The sequence below is a fragment of the Stylophora pistillata genome, chromosome 12 (assembly GCF_964205215.1).
Source record: "Stylophora pistillata chromosome 12, jaStyPist1.2, whole genome shotgun sequence".
Lineage (NCBI taxonomy): Eukaryota > Metazoa > Cnidaria > Anthozoa > Scleractinia > Pocilloporidae > Stylophora > Stylophora pistillata.
This window is the reverse complement of record NC_142530.1, coordinates 6,014,828-6,033,404: the sequence shown is the minus strand read 5'-3', so window position 1 is coordinate 6,033,404 and position 18,577 is coordinate 6,014,828. Positions and strand designations below refer to the sequence as shown.

General features: G+C 36.4%; 1 protein-coding gene and 1 long non-coding RNA gene across 18 annotated transcripts in view; one reads left to right on the top strand and one right to left on the bottom strand.

Moving 5' to 3' along the window:
• LOC148718543 (uncharacterized) overlaps window positions 1–18,577 on the top strand; it is a 116,135-nt gene that overhangs the window by 85,524 nt on the left and 12,034 nt on the right. The gene's annotated exons all lie outside the window — the stretch shown is intronic.
• LOC148718544 (uncharacterized) lies at window positions 1,707–15,079 on the bottom strand. Of its 9 annotated transcripts, XR_015993683.1 has the most exons (13): window positions 14,588–14,797; window positions 9,594–9,629; window positions 8,207–8,274; window positions 7,688–7,780; window positions 7,097–7,186; window positions 6,102–6,181; window positions 5,485–5,606; window positions 4,475–4,612; window positions 4,344–4,386; window positions 4,182–4,246; window positions 3,899–3,958; window positions 2,210–3,123; window positions 1,707–1,806 (listed from the first exon to the last, which is right to left on the bottom strand). XR_015993683.1 is itself a non-coding variant. In XM_088740259.1 (12 exons), the coding sequence occupies exons 7-11, from the start codon at window positions 5,595–5,597 to the stop codon at window positions 2,255–2,257; spliced, it is 294 nt and encodes a 97-aa protein (XP_088596385.1). In that variant the 5' UTR covers window positions 5,598–5,606; window positions 6,102–6,181; window positions 7,097–7,186; window positions 7,688–7,780; window positions 8,207–8,274; window positions 9,594–9,629; window positions 14,588–15,079; the 3' UTR covers window positions 1,707–1,806; window positions 2,210–2,254. The 9 variants fall into 9 exon arrangements, 1 of the variants encoding a protein (XP_088596385.1); XR_015993682.1 differs by lacking the exon at window positions 4,475–4,612 and having other exon boundaries at window positions 2,210–3,735; window positions 4,182–4,236; window positions 14,588–15,078; XR_015993680.1 differs by lacking the exon at window positions 4,475–4,612 and having other exon boundaries at window positions 4,182–4,236; window positions 8,203–8,274; window positions 14,588–15,073.

The following is an 18,577-nucleotide window of genomic DNA, read 5'->3' as shown; positions in this document are numbered from 1 at the left end:
ATTTTAAATCGTCACGATTTATAAGTCACTCGATAAACGATTTAAAGCGTGACTCGTTTGTGAATAGAAACGAGACTCGTTTATAGAAACGAGACTCGTTTGTAGAAACGAGACTCGTTTGTAGAAACGAGACTCGTTTTTAGAAACGAGACTCGTTTTTAGAAACGAGACTCGTTTTTAGAAACGAGACTCGTTTGACAAAACGAGACTCGTTTGACAAAACGAGAGTCGTTTTGCGAAAGAAGGCTCGTGTGCCAAACTTTGCTCTTGGCGCATGCGCAGAAGTATAGTTTTTTTTTTCCAGGGCAAAGTTTTAGGTTCAAGATAAGGTGGGATTTTGCTGCAATATGTTAAGGTAATCTCTATTTTCTTTTTCTTGGGATTACAAAGTGCAGGGAAGGCCTAAACCGATATTTTTATAGAGCTTCTGGCATAAATTTCAGCAGATAAAGTAGCACTGGATATTTGTGTCGAATTAAGTTCAAAACTTGAATCGGATCCTATCCCATTACTAAGGTTACTTCATTTTTCCACAACAAAAGGGAAACCAGAAATTAAAACCATGAAAGATGTACATTTTGATAAATAAAAATTAAATGCTGAAACTTCATATTCATTATGCAAGGAATATTTCATCATATTTTGCTGTTTTAGACTTTTTTTCCCTTCAAGCAGACGCATAGCTGCTTGAACTTGGGCTTTCTCTATCGCACATCTGGAGTTATCTTTAGGAGACTGCCCTATTGCCATTTGTGCTGTCGTTACGCAAGTTTGTCATTTCCAATCATGGATAAGTCTACTTGTTTTTATTTTTGCCTGCTAGAGTGTAATGAATGTTATGGTACTAGACAATAATGAAAAAAATATAATAGGAGTAGGTTCCTACAGATGCCAGAGGTTGAAATTGAAGGGCTTTTCAATGACTTTGCCAAGTTTTAGATAAATTGAAGGACCTTTTTTGGAAAGGTTTGCATAAGAAATTTTAAAATTATTTAACATTAGTTCTCAGCTTTTCTATTAAAGTACTGCAATTTTTTACTCGAAAATTGCTAAAGAAAAAGCGTTGCAAAAATCAAGCTCTAGTCCTCAAATTCAAGTACTTTCAAGACCTTGAATTTGTTATTTTTGAATTCAAGCATCTTCGAATACTTTCAAGGCTTTTATGAACTATGAGTAGGTAATGTACTTGCCTTTAACTGCAAGGAGAAGGGAATTTTTACCTATTATTGATATCGAGTCAAAGTTTGTTGCAAAATGTTCACCCAAGGGGAGTTTTCACAAATCAGTTGATTGAAGCAATATTACTTTTCAATAGTTCATATTGTTTTTAATAGAAAAATATCTGAATATTGAATATCATTGATGGCCACAACAAGAGAAGTAGTACTAATTACAGTTTTAGTATATTCAATTAGAGGGATTTGACTTTCATTAGATACCAAGAGGCAATACACCTATTTTGACCTTTTTGTGGGTTAAAAATACATGTCATACAAAAAACTGAAAACCTTTTATGAAAACCCTGTGCATTCTTTATTATTTCTTACAAGATTTTCAAGAACTGATTTGCTATTAACTGAATCAGACATTTTTCCTTCACTGTAATCACTTTTAGGATCTAAACTTATTTAATTTAATTCAGATGGTTCTCTTTATCTCCCTATTTTTTCCCATGCTACCATAACTATTTTGCATAAGTCAGCCAGTATATTTTGATGATTTTTATTAATATTCAAGATTAATTTATTTAACACATGATAAATATCATTGGTTTGCATTTCTGTGAATTCCCATCCCAGTCATCAACTGTTGAAGAGAAACAAATACAAAAAGTTAGGCGTGAATTTTGAGTGAAAGTCAATTTAAGATGACAGGCATGGGTAAAAGGTAGATGAAACACTCTTCAACTAAAAAAGGCCTTCTAGATGGATGATTTGACTTCCAAGAGACAAGAAGGAACTCTAGGCCAAAAATGATAAATAAGGTAAACCCAGAAATTGCAGTGATTATGACCATGGCAAGGAAGAGAATTAAAAAAAAAAGGAAAGGAAGTTATGAACTAAATTAAGTACCAGAAATCAACTAAGTTGTAAGAGAAAGGGTTGACAACTTGGCATTTAGTATTCTGGTTATTTTTATTTTTTTTGGAGGAAAGGTGGGGCATGTTACTTTAAGATTCCACAATAAGATTTACATAATTCACACCTACCACCCCTATTCATTCACAGCTTCATTGTTACAATGTAAACATCCATCACTTGCCATTAGACAGTTGTACTGGGGAAAAAAAAGAGGAAAAAACAAGTGGGAGTATGTCTTTCTAATGACAGAGAGACATACTCCCACTACAACTAACCCTATTTCAGAAATGTTGGCTGAAATAATTTTTATTACCAAATATTTTTATACCAAACATCTCAGCAAGTCAACCAGACTCGTTCTCAGCGAGCTAACTAGACTTATTCTCAGCGAGCCAACCAGAATTATTCTCAGCGAGCCAACCAGACTTATTCTCAGCAAAAAAAAAAGCCAAAGTTATCTCGGGCGTATCCTTCGGAAAGCCCCAGTAATTTATGAGGAGTGTATTCACAGGATATATGATCTAAAAGTACATGATCATTTCTTTCTTAAAATGAATTTTTTCGTCATAAACTATCTTTTATCTCAGGGATCTCATCAAAATAAACGCAAATCAAAATGACAAATCTAATTCGCTATGAAAAAATGTTCTGACATGTTTATGTTTAGGAAACTTTTCGAGATTATTACAGAGATGAGATTGCTTCGGTAAGGATATTATTAGCAAGAGATCTTTGATTTATAAAATGATTGTTTGTGAATTTTTAACAAACAGATAACGAGGTTAATAATTATGCACTTAGCAGCTGCCATCCTGGGGGTCGACCCTGGGGTCATACGGGGGAATAGACTTTTGTCTATTCACATGGGAAAACACCCACTGGATTTTTACCATTGCCGCCATCTTGAGAATAAGAGGTCCTTACCATGGGGACTGGTTGTTACCATTGATATCTTCAGATGTAAAAAAACTACTACTACTACTACTACTTTTTCCAGTTAGTCGCCGCCAAAAGCCACATAGGATGTTTTTAACTTTGAGCCCTGTATAGTAAACACAAGCTGAAGTAAGTTTTTGTTTGTGGCAAATAACATTCGTTTGGAGCATTACATTGTTTGAGTTAGTAGAGCATACTTCTTTGTCCCCAGGCGAGGGGCATTGGTAGCTTTATGTTGAACAATGTTATTGTTGGTTAGGGGGTTTAGGAAATGCCTTTGCAATGCCCAGGGGTTCCCCAGGGTCACCCTCTTCCCCACCCCCCCCCCCCCCCCGGGAGGGCCGCTGGTAAGTGCATAATTACCATGATGACTAAAACAAAAATTTTTGTTATCAGTTGCATATAATTATAGCTCCTTGATCTCTTTGCCTCTGGAAAATGTCAAATAATACCAAATATCTGGCCCGATTACAGTCTACTAATACATATTGGAAAACTTTATATCATTTATTCTCATCAAATTTGCAAAGATAACTTTTTGACAAGTATCAAAAGAAAAGTTAAGGCTATTTCAATATACAAGACATTGCATGATAGTTTTTGCACTTATTAATAACTTCATCTACACTTTAACTAGGTTTTTCGTTTCCTTCTTGCTGAGATTCATTATTTTTCTTCTTTCTTCTCTTTCAGGTCTTCTTTTTCTTCATTTCTGGTTCTATGAGGATAGTAAGAAGAAATTGTTGTCGTCAGTTGTTTATAGGTTTTTCGTCATGCGGGATTGGCCTGAATTTCCCATTTTGGAATGCTTTGAGCAAATTAGAAAACTGGAGAAATTCTTCAGCCATGAAACTTAATGAATTTTGTTTGTTAAATCTTACCCTCACTTAAAGTCTTCCTCTCCTCAATGTCGTGTCTTTGCTCTCCCAAGTCCTTGTCATCTTTAAAGTTAAAGAGAAAGGCCTTGATTTTTTTTCATCTTGCAGTTCGCAGTTAAATTTGTATTATGCATGAGTATATAAAAATATAACTTTATAAAGGTGATTTCTTGTTACTTTATTTAAAGTTTGCTATCTTTAGAAGTACAGAAACAAATAGGAACTTCAGCTTCATTTTTTCATTTTTAATTTTTTTAAAATTCTGTAAAGAGAATTCTCTACTTACCAGGAATAGTGGAATCAAGTGATTTATCAGAATCAAACTTGCCATAGAAAGACACCTGAAATCTACTAGAGTTTTGAAAGATAAGTAAAATTAATAAGATGGATTTTTAAAAAGAAAAAAAAAAAACTAAGGGACCAAATGATCTGTTTTCATTATTCTCACCTCATCATCTTTTCCAAATATTTCATTTGCTTCATCTTTTTTTCTGTGAAGTAAAATTGACATAAACCATTTTTTTTTAATTTAGCTGTTACTACATGGCCTTTTCAAGATCCTTTTTACATGTTACTTACCCTTGTTATCAGGCACAATTTTTCTGATTGGATGAGATTATCAGTGGGTAGTTTTGTATCAGAAAAAAAACCAGATTCAAGTTGATGTAATGTAAAATAGTCTTGGGAAGTCTCTTGACCCACCCAGTCATACACCTCCTGTAAATAAATTGATGAGAGAGAATGTAAGCATGTTGATGCTTAATTATTAAAGGCCATGCACTACAGTTGTATAGTGTGCAGGCATATCTATTTAACAGAGCAGGCTTATATGAGATGTTCGAAACTTCGAGCTAATAAACCAACAAAGCTACATTGGAGTTGGCCTCTTGACCATCACTTTTCTGCTTATATATATATATATATATATATATATATATATATATATTTAACAATTATTCCACGCGTGCGCATTGGATATGAGATGATAGATAGCCAACGGGGCGCGTAGTGCCGAGTTGGCTATAATCGTCTCATATCCAACAAGCGCGAGTGGAATAATTGTTTTTATTACAAACCTTAAATCAAATTATCAAATTTCATTAAATTGTTAGCTCCCTTTTAATTTTAAGCTGACACGTGCTAACCATATTTGTAGATTATGGTATATTGGCTGATATACCATAATGGCTAAGCCAATAAAAGGTCTTGAATTGCATTATCCAATGATCAAGTTTTTAATAAATATTATATATATCATTTCCAAATTGAGCACTCTATCTAGGATGAGTCATTGCTGCTGCAATTGCGCATGCTCGCTAGTTTACTCTAGTTTGAACACTCTGGCATGGCTTAGACGATAACACAAAGGTTGGGTCGTTTGGGGTGACCATCTCGGTTCTCCCCCATCCTAGCATCAGCACTGCACTGATGAGGCCCAGAAGGCCGAAACAGTACTTTCTGCAGTTAGTTATATATATATATATATATATATATATATATATATATATATATATATATGCCATATGGTACTTTATACTTTAATCTATTTTATTTGTAATGACTTATCATTCAACTGTTTCAGAACTCACCTGATATGTTCCTTTGGTAAAAAATTTCTTGTTATCTCCCTGTCATCTTCATGGAGAACCTTAATCCGGAAACATTCCCCAGCAGGTTCTTGGGTGAGACATTTTTTTCTCATGGCTGTTACCTGATATCAAAGTAATGGTATTTATCAGGTCTTTGATATATTGTCAAAAGTCAATCACCCAAAGCATGCAGCATTATACAGCTTACCACAAATTAAATTTCTTATTCAAAGGTCTTCCTTAATTTGGTTGCAATTGTTCAAGGCATTAAATTCCCGCTTTTTTTACTTTGGCAACATAAGTTATGACCACCAGATGAAGAATAAAACTAAAAACACAAGAAAACCAAGAGTAGGGAGGTTTTTCTGAACAATCATTGACCATGAAGTTAATTTGCATTCCTTTTTGCAGAAATTTGAACTGCAACAATTATACTAGCTACGCAACTCCCTTTCCACCATGGTTATGTTATGTTTTCACCAGTTATTGCAGCACATGAAACTCATAGAACATGATTTTGCACATCGGGGATTTATATTATTTGTTAGTACTTTGATGAAAGGTTCCAGAAACAATAATTATTTTGGTTTAATTTGTAGTTTAAAGAATTTACTTACTCTTTTCGCTTTCTCTAGTGACGAGGAGCCTTCTGCTCTTTCGATCCCTTGGATGCTTGTCCGACTTTTCTGCTACTTGACTTTTTAAATGAAATGTTTACAAATTTTGTTAACCTTTTAACAATAGTTGAATATCATGAGTTCAATCAGCTCTAAGAGTTTTGTTGATCCAATTTGATACAAGAACAGTTCCAGATTTTTGTAAAGGTAATCACATGACTTTGAGTGCAATTTGGAATAAATAAGCACGAGTAGATTTTTTCAAAGACTAACAAAATTGCATGAGCCCGTAGGGCGAGTGCAGTTTGTGGTCTTTGAAAAAATTTACAAGTGCTTATTTATTCCAAATTGCATGAGAAAATCATGTGATTATCTATTAATAATATACGTGAAAAAATACGAGGTAGCTTCTCATAACTACGCAGAAGAAAGTGCGCGCATCATGTGCAAAAATAATTTATTCAAACTCTGCAAGTGACATTGACCTTGACATTGACCTTGACATTGACATTAACCAATGATTCTGACCAATCAGAATGTCTGGTTTGTTTCTTTCTTTGCACTGAATTAGCCCTCTTCTGCACTGAATTAACTCTCTTCTGCACTGAATTAACTGAAAACTGCATTCATCTTAACCAATCAGAACCGAGAAATTTTTTCATGTATATTATTATAGCTAAAATTAATTTTGTGGAAAAAATTCATTAATGAAGGAAATCTTTCTTATGGTTTTCTTTATGCCTTCTTGTGCATTTTATGCTATTGTTTTCCAAAGAAATGTGATATTTGCTTTAGATTTTATTTTATCATGGATGGCCAGACTCTATGCATGAAAGATGACGACATTTTTGCCTTGTTTGTATGATACATGAAAAGGCAGTATTTGTACATGAAATTTATCCTTTTCTCAATATTTTCTCTAATGTGACTAATGTCTGCATCCAAAATATTTATAACTAATTGAAAAAATAGATATTCTCCAATGGTTTACTCACAATCTCTTGTAGAAGTAGATGAGAAATGTTCACATAAGTGACAAATTGTATGTTCCATTTGATCATCACTTACATCTTTCAGGGATTCTCCTAGGTGTAACAAAATGTCTGATGCTCATTGTAAAACTATAAGTTTAAAAACTGGGTAACCAGTTCAATATTAATTCAATAAGTAAAACCAAACACTGTTAACAGCTATTGGGACAACTTTAGGAGACATTTTTAAGGTAGCAATCTTTCAAATGTTACACTTTTCATTTTTAAGTTATATCAATCTCCTCAAAAACCAATTCACTCCACAGAGTAGATCAGTATGAGCCATTTTTTTGCAATGACGCACATCAGGAAGGAAAAAATATAGATTGAGACTCTACAACAGCCTTAATTCAGAAATACATTAATTTTTTTATTAACTTCTAAACTCCCAGTTAATTAGCATGTAAATTCTTAAACTTAAGTGGCAAATTCCTGTAACTGATTTACAAAGAAATGTGTATCAGCTAGAGGAGAGATTTAACAGTCAGATCTAGGGAGTTAAAGGGTTAAGAGGGTTTGATAATTGTCATTGATTGGCAAAATTTTTCAACTTACCTGAAAAGCAAACATTTAGACTGGGGTTATTTTCTTTTGGAATAAGGATCATCAACTCACTAAATGGACCTCTTCTTCCAAATGTGGTCCTTACTGCAGATGGAAAATAGTCAAGTATTTTAATGGCTTTGAATGTTATGTTTTGATTTGGGGAAGCTATGTGTTTAAAATTTTGTCAGTGTTCTGTTGAAAGGAGAATTGCTCTTTATTCTTAATTTTGTTATTAGATAGACAGGTTCTAGACATCAACATTATGAACATTGGTTTTACCCACAAATGTTAATTGTGTAGTTGTAAACCTATTAAATTATATTAAACCTAATTCTCGCAGCATATGCATGATATTACTATAATTAGATTAGGTATTGGTATATATTTTAATAAACAATATTACTACCTTGCCTTCCTTGGCATTTAGTATTCTGGTTATTTAAATTTTTTTTTGGGGGGGGGGGGGGAGGAAAGGTGGGGCATGTTACTTTAAAATTCCACAATAAGATTTTAATCATTCACACCTACCACCTCTATTCATTCACAGCTTCATTGTTACAATGTAAAGATCCATAAATTGACATTAGATAGTTGTACTGGGGAAAAAAAGAAGAAAAAAACAAGTGGGAGTATGTCTTTCTAATGACAGAAAGACATACTCCCACTACAACTAACCCTATTTGAGAAATTTTGGCTGAAATAATTTTTTATTATAGCAATACCAAACATCTCAGTGAGTCAACCAGACTCGTTCTCAGCGAGCCAACTAGACTTATTCTCAGCGAGCCAACCAGAATTATTCTCAGCGAGCCAACCAGAATTATTCTCAGTGAGCCAACCAGACTTATTCTCAGCGAGCCAACCAGACTTATTCTCAGCGAGCCAACCAGACTTATTCTCAGCGAGCCAACCAGAATTATTCTCAGTGAGCCAACCAGACTTATTCTCAGCGAGCCAACCAGAATTATTCTCAGCGAGCCAACCAGACTTATTCTCAGCGAGCCAACCAGACTTATTCTCAGCGAGCCAACCAGAATTATTCTCAGCGAGCCAACCAGACTTATTCTCAGCGAGCCAACCAGAATTATTCTCAGCAAGCCAACCAGACTTATTCTCAGTGAGCCAACCAGACTTATTCCCAGCGAGCCAACCAGAATTATTCTCAGCGAGCCAACCAGACTTGATCTCAGCGAGCCAACCAGACTTGTTCTCAGCGAGCCAACCAGAATTATTCTCAGCGAGTCAACCAGACTTCTTCTCAATGAGCCAGACTTACAAAGTCCAGTATCCACAGCAAGTCAAAGCCCAGTATCATCAGCGAGTCATAGACCAGTATCCTCAGCGAGTCAAAGTCCAGTATCCTCAGCGAGTCAAAGACCAGTATCCTCAGCGAGTCAAAGCCCAGTATCCTCAGCCAGTCAAAGACCAGTATCCTCAGCGAGTCAAAGTCCAGTATCCTCAGCGAGTCAAAGTCCAGTATCCTCAGCAAGTCAAAGACCAGTATCCTCAGCGAGTCAAAGACCAGTATCCTCAGCGAGTCAAAGCCCAGTAACCTCAGCGAGTCAAAGACCAGTATCCTCAGCGAGTCAAAGACCAGTATCCTCAGCGAGTCAAAGGCCAGTATCCTCAGCGAGTCAAAGACCAGTATCCTCAGCGAGTCAAAGACCAGTATCCTCAGCGAGTCAAAGACCAGTATCCTCAGCGAGTCAAAGACCAGTATCCTCAGCAAGTCTAAGAGCAATATCCTAAACAAGCTCAAAAGAAAGCATTTAATTTGGGGCCAGCCAAGGTATATAGATCCTCTACAGGTGATAGCTTTAGATTTGCAGCAAATTTAATTCCAATAAAAACTATGAGTCTTAGTATTATAAGCAAGTTGAACTATAGATAAAAAATAGGGGACAATCATACAAACCTTTGAAATAAAGCTCCAGGGGAATTGTCCGAATTTCTGCAAAAGAACGAATATGTTAGCCAAGTCACTGGTACCACTAAATAAGGAAAAAATCTATATGAGAGTGAAAAGGAACCATCGAGTGCTGTACAATTTTTTAAATATCAACCTGAACTTTGATCAAGTGGAAACTATTTCAAGAAGTTGCTTCTGTTTGCTTTACTTGCCTTTCATAAAAAAAAAATAGCTGTTGATAATTGGTGCATAAATACTCCTTTTCTGAATTTTAACCTTGATTTCAATGTTTCCGATCAGCGGAGAGAGTGATCTCAGGATAAACAATGCTCTTCCTATTTTAAAATTTATAAATGAACTCTTAACATATTTCCAAGGTTGTGATAATTCCACTATCTAATTGACTTGGCAATTACCTGGTTTTTGAAAGTAGTGCATTTTTTACTAAGCCAAATCATCTCCCAACTCTCCTAGGCTGGTGTGTTAAATTGAAAATCCTCTCCCACAAGCCTAATATTCAAGCTCTTTTCCTTTATAACTTGGTTATGCAATATGGTTAAATTACTACAGATTGCTAAAATTTCTGTTCCTTTTCTCCTGAGCGAATAAATACGAAATGGAAAGTACAGAAACATATCTGCCTTCAGAGCTGTTTCAATTCTTCATAATGCATGACATAAATGAATGAAAATCCATCAAAATCATAACCTCCACGCATCATGGCTAATGTGGCATTACATTTCTATTTTTCTTTCCTTTTACTTCATCGGGTAATTTCTCTTTCAAATGGCTCTAACCAAATGATAAAGTTCAGTGGTTGAGATTCTGAACTTGCATCCATTGTTTGGACCTCACAATGAATTACAATAATTTATATACAATATTTGGCAAATGAAAAGGTCAACTTTTGGTTTCACCGAGGAACAGCATACGTAGATCACTGTACTTAATTCTCACGTTGAAAAAAATTAAGGGGCCACCCTTACACTCGTTTTTCAAGTGAATAACCTTTTCACAGGGTCAAAACATTGAGCCCTACTGACTAAGATTTACCTAATATTATGGAAATAACAAGAAAAGACCTTGAACCAGTTAGGAGCTTTCTTTTTAAATTGTTTATTGAATAAGAAATGTGGAGACAAATAATAACGCAAACAATGCATAATGATAGTTGCTTGGTCACGCCAGTTACTTATTGAAATTAGTTTTAATTTTTAATCCAAAAAAAAGGTAATCTTCGGAACGAACCAACATGACAGAGTTAAAAATCGATCTTTTGATGTACTTGGTTAAAGTAGTTGATTAGCTTCTTCGTGTCCTATAAAAATTCGGCGTTTTAACTGCGCCAGACTCCAAATCAAAGTAAATTAAGAACGTATCTTCGTTTGCAAGCGAACTCAGTTCAAGGTCAGATCATGGGTCATCTTTACTTTCGGAACGTAGTGACAGATTTCACAGGGAACTTTATAAAGAAAAATTTCCCAAATCCTTATAGGAGCTGCGTTCGTTTTTGGATCCATCTCAAACCTCCAGTAAACAAGCCTGATTGCAAATAGTTATTGAATAATGGGAGCAACTTCAGAATACCCGGCCACTCACGCCCTTTATAAATCGAGTGCTCCCGTGGTCCGCAGTCCGAAGTCGGCTAACAAATAAAATGTACTTGCTAAGATAAAGAATGAAGTGGTACCGCTGTCCGCCCTGCCGAAGTCGATAAATAAGTAGTAAACTAATTTATGAAGTCAAGTGATAACGCGGTCCGCACTACTGAAGCGGATAAATAAGTAGTAAAGTAATATGTAAACTCAAGTGCTACCGCGGTCCACACTCCCGCAGTGGATGAATAAGTATTAAACTAATTTTTAAACTGAAGTGCTACCGCGGTCCGCAGTACCGAAGTGGATGAATATGTATGAAATGAAACTTTAAAATGAAGTGCTACTGCTATCCGCACTACTGAAGTAGATGAATATGCAGTAATGTAATTTTTAAACTCAAGTGCTACCGCGGTCCGCACTCCCGCCGTGGATGAATAAGTATTAAACTAGGTGTTCAAATGAACTGCTACCGCGGTCCGTAGTACCGCAGTCCTTGAATAAGTAATAAAGTGAGCTCTAAACTAAATTGCCATACGCTAAAACCCTATAAAGAAATACGTTAAAAGCCTAAAACCTAACCCTAACCCAAAACCCTAACCCGAGGGTTATGAGTGTTTCAAAATATCCTGAAATAAAGCATTGTAATAACTATGTGGAAGCTTAAAAGATGTGAAATACAAGAAAATTAGCCAATAGAGGTTTCCCGCTGACGTCACGTATGCCGTAGCAACCATGTTGGCTACCATCTTGAAGGTCAGGTCTTCCAATGTTAACAAGCGATTCTGACAATGTCTGCGAAAAAAACTTACGTTTCAACGCTCGATCCGCTCGATAAAGAGAAATATTTGCAAAAAATAGCTTGTATAGACAACATTGATCCGTTTGAGATCGCAAATAAGGAATGATCGTCAAATGTTAGCGATTTTCCACCGATAACTTACGTGGACCTCGTGAACCATCTAGTCCTAAATTCACTGGACGAAAAAATTAGGATGTATATGAAGACAGTTTAAAAAGAATTTCGTCTCTTTAGATTTTGCAAACGAAATTTTAGGCCTTGAATTCTAGCCAAAAGGTACTTTGTATTGCTTCCCAATAATGCTAGCTGAGTGGCTGCAAATCCTTTAGAAGATCAATTGTAAGTTTAAAGCGCTTTGACAACCTACAATCCAAAAATGTTTGATGGTTTTACTCCCTCGAAAAGGGTATATTTTCAACTGAACTGGGTTTCCTTGATACAGCGACGTTAACGTTAATAGTAATTTTTCTCATTGCTTTACCACATGGTTGGCTCTTGAAACAATGATTTCTTTTGTTCAAAGGTTGGAAAAATTTGATGGAACATCAAAAGAAATTTGATATTAATGTTTGTAGACCAGATACATCACTATAAGTGATGAGCCAGCTCTAGGAAATCACTCGGGTGTAATAATACACTGATGGGTAGACCCTTAATATACCAGGTCTATAAGGAAACATTTGGTTACACAACAACCCAAAATGACCCACCAAGAGGTTCAGGGAAAAAATCCTTGCCAAAATGAATTGCCAACCCCTTCCCCAAAGAACAAAATAGTTGGACCCTTACAGTAATTACCTAGAAAAATAGGGCTACACTGCATTCATGTGTGTCACATTAAGAGCAGCCCCTTTGCAACAGCTGAAGGAGCACTTCTAGTAGGTTTTTTTTGTATTTTTTATTTTTGGCAGTCTGTGTGTTGCCTCTAAGAAAACACTGGGTTACATCACCATTTGCTGGTGCCCAAATTACACAGTCCCTAAAAAATAGAAGTCACACTCATCAATACTGCTCCAAATAACAATAATAGTTAATTCACTCCCAATAATTAAATTTTATAGTAAAGTACACAATCAGTGCATTGATATTTATGGGAAATGCATGGAAACACAACCCCAAATAGAAAACAAAACAAAACAGGTGATATTCTGGTACAAAAATATCTGCCCCTGAAAATGAAATAAACCAGACACAAGAGTGGCAGGGCTCACTCCCTGCCAAAGCAATATAAATTTGTAATTCCAATATGCATTGACTTGTATACAAGTCCCCACGACACTGCAATGCAATGTGCTTCCATGGGTATATGCTCCAATTAACCAGTAATTTCAAGGTTTATCAATCTCAATTAACCTTAAAAGTCAAACTTATTCCAGTGAAAAAGTTTGCATGCAAACTAGTCTGGTTTCCCATACTAGAAAGTTCAATTTCGGGAAAGCCGCAAATGAAACATTACTCACTTCCGAACACCAGAGAAGCACTGAGTGGCAAGATGTGCCATTTTGCCAGCTGCCAACCTTCGATGTGCCATCGAGAAAGTTTTAAGTGCTTCAATGGGTATGCTCTGATGAACTGGTAATTTCAATGTTCACATCTATCTCAAACAACCTTAAAAGTCAAACTTACTCCAGAGAAACAGTTTGCATGTAAACTATTCTGGTTTACAATACCAGAAACTACAATTTCAGGAAAGCCACAAATGAAACATTACTCACTTTGAACAACAGATAAGTCCTGATTGGCAAGACTTAACATTGAGAAAGCCTTCAGTGCTTAATAAGGACTACTTAGGATTTCGATTTGAGTCTTTTAGAGAAAAGATCGAGCGCTTTTTCTCCTTGATGGACTATAACACTTGGGAAACAATAATATCCCTTCTTGTCGCGATTTGAGCGGTTGAAACAACCGACAACAGAGCAAAAATTGTCCATCTTTACTTCAGCCCTTCGGTTCGTCTTCTGTTTTCCGCGAGAAGTTGACCTTCAAGATGGCCGTGAATGCGTTGCTATGGAAACGCGACGTCATGCGGGAAACCTCTATCGACTGCGGGACTACGGTAGCAAGGAAGAACAAGATGAACACCAACTCGTATGATGCAAGCGGAATATTTTGTGATGTTTAATATCGTCGGCATCCGTTCGTATCGAGAGACGAACCTCAACACTTACTACGACGTTTAATATAATGCAGATATTAGGTAAAGGATATGCAAGCGGTATATTTTGTGATGTTTAATATCGTCGGCATCCGTTCGTATCGAGAGACGAACATCAATACTAACTACGATGTTTAATATAATGCAGATATTAGGTAAAGTATGTCGACTGCGGTACTGCGGTAGCAGGATTTGATGAATGATTTTTCAGTGGCCGGGAATTCTGAAGTTTAGCCGAATAATGAAACGCTGGGGCCAAATTTATGCAAGCATGGAATTGTTTCGCGTAATTCCGCTCAAAACCTCTTTGGCTATTGGACAGGAGGGTAATCAAAACCCTTGCTTGGCATTTATGATACTGCAATAAGAATACGTGGCACTAGCTTACTTGTAACATAAGTTGAACGGTGAACTTATAAAATTCAGCTGAATTTAGTCACGTACTTACCCGACTCTCGACTCTTGCCTTGTAAACAACGTAGCAACCGGTAGCATTTCAAAAGCATAGATGTGTCATCATGTAACAGAAATGGATTGTTTATGCGATGTATTCCACTACATTCTCGTTAAGCAACTTCTAAAACAACTGCCATTCTCGACACACGCCTACCATTGTGGCTGTAGCTGCTGGTTTCCTCTTTAAGCCATAACTAAGTCTAAGCTGTCACATCAAGTTGGAACACGCAGTGCTTGTTAAAAATTAAAAACACATCGAAGGGAGAAAAAGATAAGGCTGAAGGCGTGCACGAAGCCGGTAAATCTAAGATGTAAAATCACGACCTTGATGGCAAAGTAAACATTTGAATGACATTGCGGTTGATTCGTTTTAAGACAAAGGCTCTATTCTCCTCAAGGACCTTTGCCGGCGTGGGATAGTTCAATCCCGAGCCAAGGGGCATCTTGGCGTTTGTCAGCGGTATCACCTCAGGGAGGATGGGTTACCATAAGCGCACAACCTCAAATAAGCGCCCACCCTGAAAGCCCAAAAATTAAGGTTACCTCCTACCTTCGCGGATGTCCTTCGGGAGAAAATTCGTACGCGCGCTAGTTGGAAGAAAATCCTAACAAACTAGACATCAAAACAAAGGTTAATAAATGCAATTTACGATAAAAATATAATTTCGGCGATTTTTTCATTTAGGAAGTGTCAGGAGCCAGAAAGGCGTGAAACGACCGAGTGTTCTTCTATCGAATTTATCGGGTATCGGATCCCGCGGCACGAGAAAAATGGCTGCCTAGTCTCATTCACAAGGCATCAATCAACAAAGGTGTGTCAGGCTTTTCCGATATTCTGATTGGTCGTCTGGATATTCGCATCTAAAGTTAGGGTAGCGAAAAATATGCGAAGCGTTTTGCGTAAATGGACACCACGTAAAAAATATTTAAAAGTTCAAAATTTCCTGACACACTTTTGTTAGTCATCATCACGGGAATGTTTTCGCGAAATTTCACGAAAATCGGTGAAATCTACATACCCTATAAATTCGTTCAAAGTGGATGTATTCCTCTCAAAATCAAATGCGAGATTTTAGCTCCCAAAGGTTTGTAAACAACTTGCGCCACACCAGGAGATTATCTCGCCTCCTGAAACCGCAAACCAATGAGATAGACGAGACCTGGCGTCAATGACAATGGATCAAGATTTTCCCGGGAAAAGTATCGTGTAGCAGTCTTTTTTTTTTTTTTTTTTTTTTTTTATCTCGCCCTGTTGATCGTTTAGTAATGGACAAAGTCGGCGAAGAGAAAACCCGCGGCAGAAAGGGTAAATCTGTCGCATTCTTCTTTTTCTCCATCGGTTTCGTCAGATTCCAACGAAGAATCTTGTTTACAACCTTCTGTGGTGTTGACTTGAATTTTTCAGCTCTTTACCCCAAGGATAATCGAATGCTGTCGATCTTCAATGGATGCCGAGCTTGTCGACGGCTCCTGGCCAAACCAAGAACCTTTGTCGCTTTGTTTTGTTTTGTTTTGTTTTTTTTTTGACAAAATGCTGCCATTTCTCTCTTCTTTGGACCTTTCTTTTTCTTTTTCTTTACCCAAGGACTCTTCTCTAATTTTGAGTTTTGTGTTATCTCCACGAGAAAAGACTTTCTACGAGCAGATTACTTCCACGTGTGAAATTTGTCAAGGGCGCGATGTAATATTCCTCCGAATATTCGAATATTCCCCCGGGGAGTTCGCCCATTTACGAGATTATGACACCTTCCTGATTTATTAACTTTTATTCGAAAATACGTTTTTTTAAATAAGTCGGACACTTTTTGAGATTTTTAATTTTTTTTTCTTTTGCAAACGCTAGTTAAAAAGTGTAACTTCAATCTAGTCAAAAAAAAAATCAGCCTCTGAAGGTAGGAAGTAACCTTAAATAAGCGTGCTTAATAATGAATAATAATAATATAATAATAACAATAATAATAATAATGGTCTCTATTGATTCAAAACAAAAAAATACAATCCTAGTGTTACAAGCAATTTGAGTTAAAAGAGTTAAAAGGTTAATAATTCCACATAATTAAATTTACCACCTGATTACAGTTAGAAATTGTCATATAGGTTATGTCTAAAAGTTAAACGACCAACGAATGTATTTTTAAAACGTTTTCTTTTGATGCTTGTTCTGGTGCCAGACCTAGTCCGTAAATTGTAGCTGCAGGCCTTTACAAGCGGAATAAAAAGCGACAGGGGTGATTGGCGGCCTTAGAAACCTTTTTAAAAATACTACTGCTTCTGTAAAATTGATGGTAAATTGTGATTTCTTGTAATAAAATTCCTTTTCCAACAACGATCGAAAAAAACATTGTACTGGGGTGGGGTCGGAGTCTGATGCTCCATATGGGCATACGTGAAATCGGGGAAGTTCTAAGGAATCGAAAAGAAAGTCTATTTCTACCTGCTTATACCCCTCTTTACGTAGAGATTTAAGGACATAGAAGCATTTAACATGTGTATTGAACCTACAGTCACTCTGAAAGGTGACACCTAGAATGCTCACATAAGTACAACTAGGGATCCCTAATACAGGAGGGTACAATTCATGATTGCCTTTCTAGGACTGTAAGCTCCTTACATTTGCTAGGGTTACAGAACATTCCATTCTTTTCTATCCACTCTAAGAAATGTTTGACCAATGTCTCAGACATGTCTTTAAATTGTAAACAGGAGCAATGATATTTGAAACAGCAGCATACTAGAATAACACTGGCAGGGTATCTAGATCATTAGATCTCTAGATCATTTATAAAAATATGGAATAGATAGGGTCCGCTTACGCTACCTTGAGTAGCACCTTGATTCAATAATTTCCAATCAAAAGAAATATTATTGTAGCAAATTCTTTGGTTTCTACCTTTCAAAACACACTGGTATAGTTTAATTATATATGGATTTAATTGGAGATTTCTCAACTTTCTTGCGAACAAGAATCAGAATACGGCAATTGAATTTTTTTTATTGGTTGATTGAAAAAGTGATGGACTCAACACAGAAAGTGTGTTTTTCTGAAGGGATCGATAGATCGATGTTTTAACAGTTTTTTTTTTTTTTTGCCTTAATTAAAGTTTTCCATTGTAAACTCCCAAACTGCCACTCGATGCTTGGAAAACATCCAACCAAAGCCACTGCATAAAGCAATGACGGGAAGATGTTTTTCATGAAACGATGGATTACTGTTGTTCCTGCCAAAGACGTACAAGTAGATATAAGTCATTTCATTAACTTGTTTGGAATAAAAAGTAGAAAAGAAGAAATTGTAGAGCCGGTGCAAGCGAGCGGATATGTAAATGTAGAAAAGTAAGATGTCAGAATAGCATGAAATAACAAATTTAAAAAAAGAAAAAGTTTGTGATCAGCATCAAAGGAGAAATCGAGATGTTTTTCTTGATATGTAAAGAAAATCGCGAAAAAAGGTTGTATGTTTGAAAACACAGAAATGAGGTGCGTAGCCATTCAAAGCCTTTCTCAGGCCACACTTTCACCATCTGCTTACACTTAAAAGTAAACCGTTCTGAAAATCCACACCCACGTCTAGGGTAATCCGAGAAGAAACTTCAGATGTTAATACATAGGGTTTCCTTTCATATTTATATATGAATCTTAAGCTGCCCTGTACTTCTGTGATGCACTTCACCCAAATATTACTAAGATGTCATGGCCTCCGAAACCTACCGAGCTATGTGATAGTGCAGTCAAACTTTCAGAAGAACTAGATGCGTTTCTATACTCTAAACTGGCAACACACACACATCTCGGCGGAATATTCTGATCGCGTGCGGCGCCTTGTTACCTCTTTTGGCCAGGACATTATTTAAGGAGTTACGGCAGGATTACAAAAACCACCCAAGCAAATACTGTTACCGTATGCCGAACAATGTTCAACTTATCCAGATGCCACACCGATTGGGGCATGAGATCGGTCCTTTGCCTGAAACTATCAAGCCAT

Coding starts and splice junctions, on each gene's coding strand:
- LOC148718544 (XM_088740259.1), bottom strand. CDS start 5,597: ATGAGAAAAAAATGTCTCACCCAAGAACCTGCTGGGGAATGTTTCCGG. Junction 4,387..5,484: donor TTACCAAAGGAACATATCAG/GTGAGTTCTGAA, acceptor TTTACTTCACAG/AAAAAAAGATGAAGCAAATG. Junction 4,237..4,343: donor TATTTGGAAAAGATGATGAG/GTGAGAATAATG, acceptor AGTAGATTTCAG/GTGTCTTTCTATGGCAAGTT.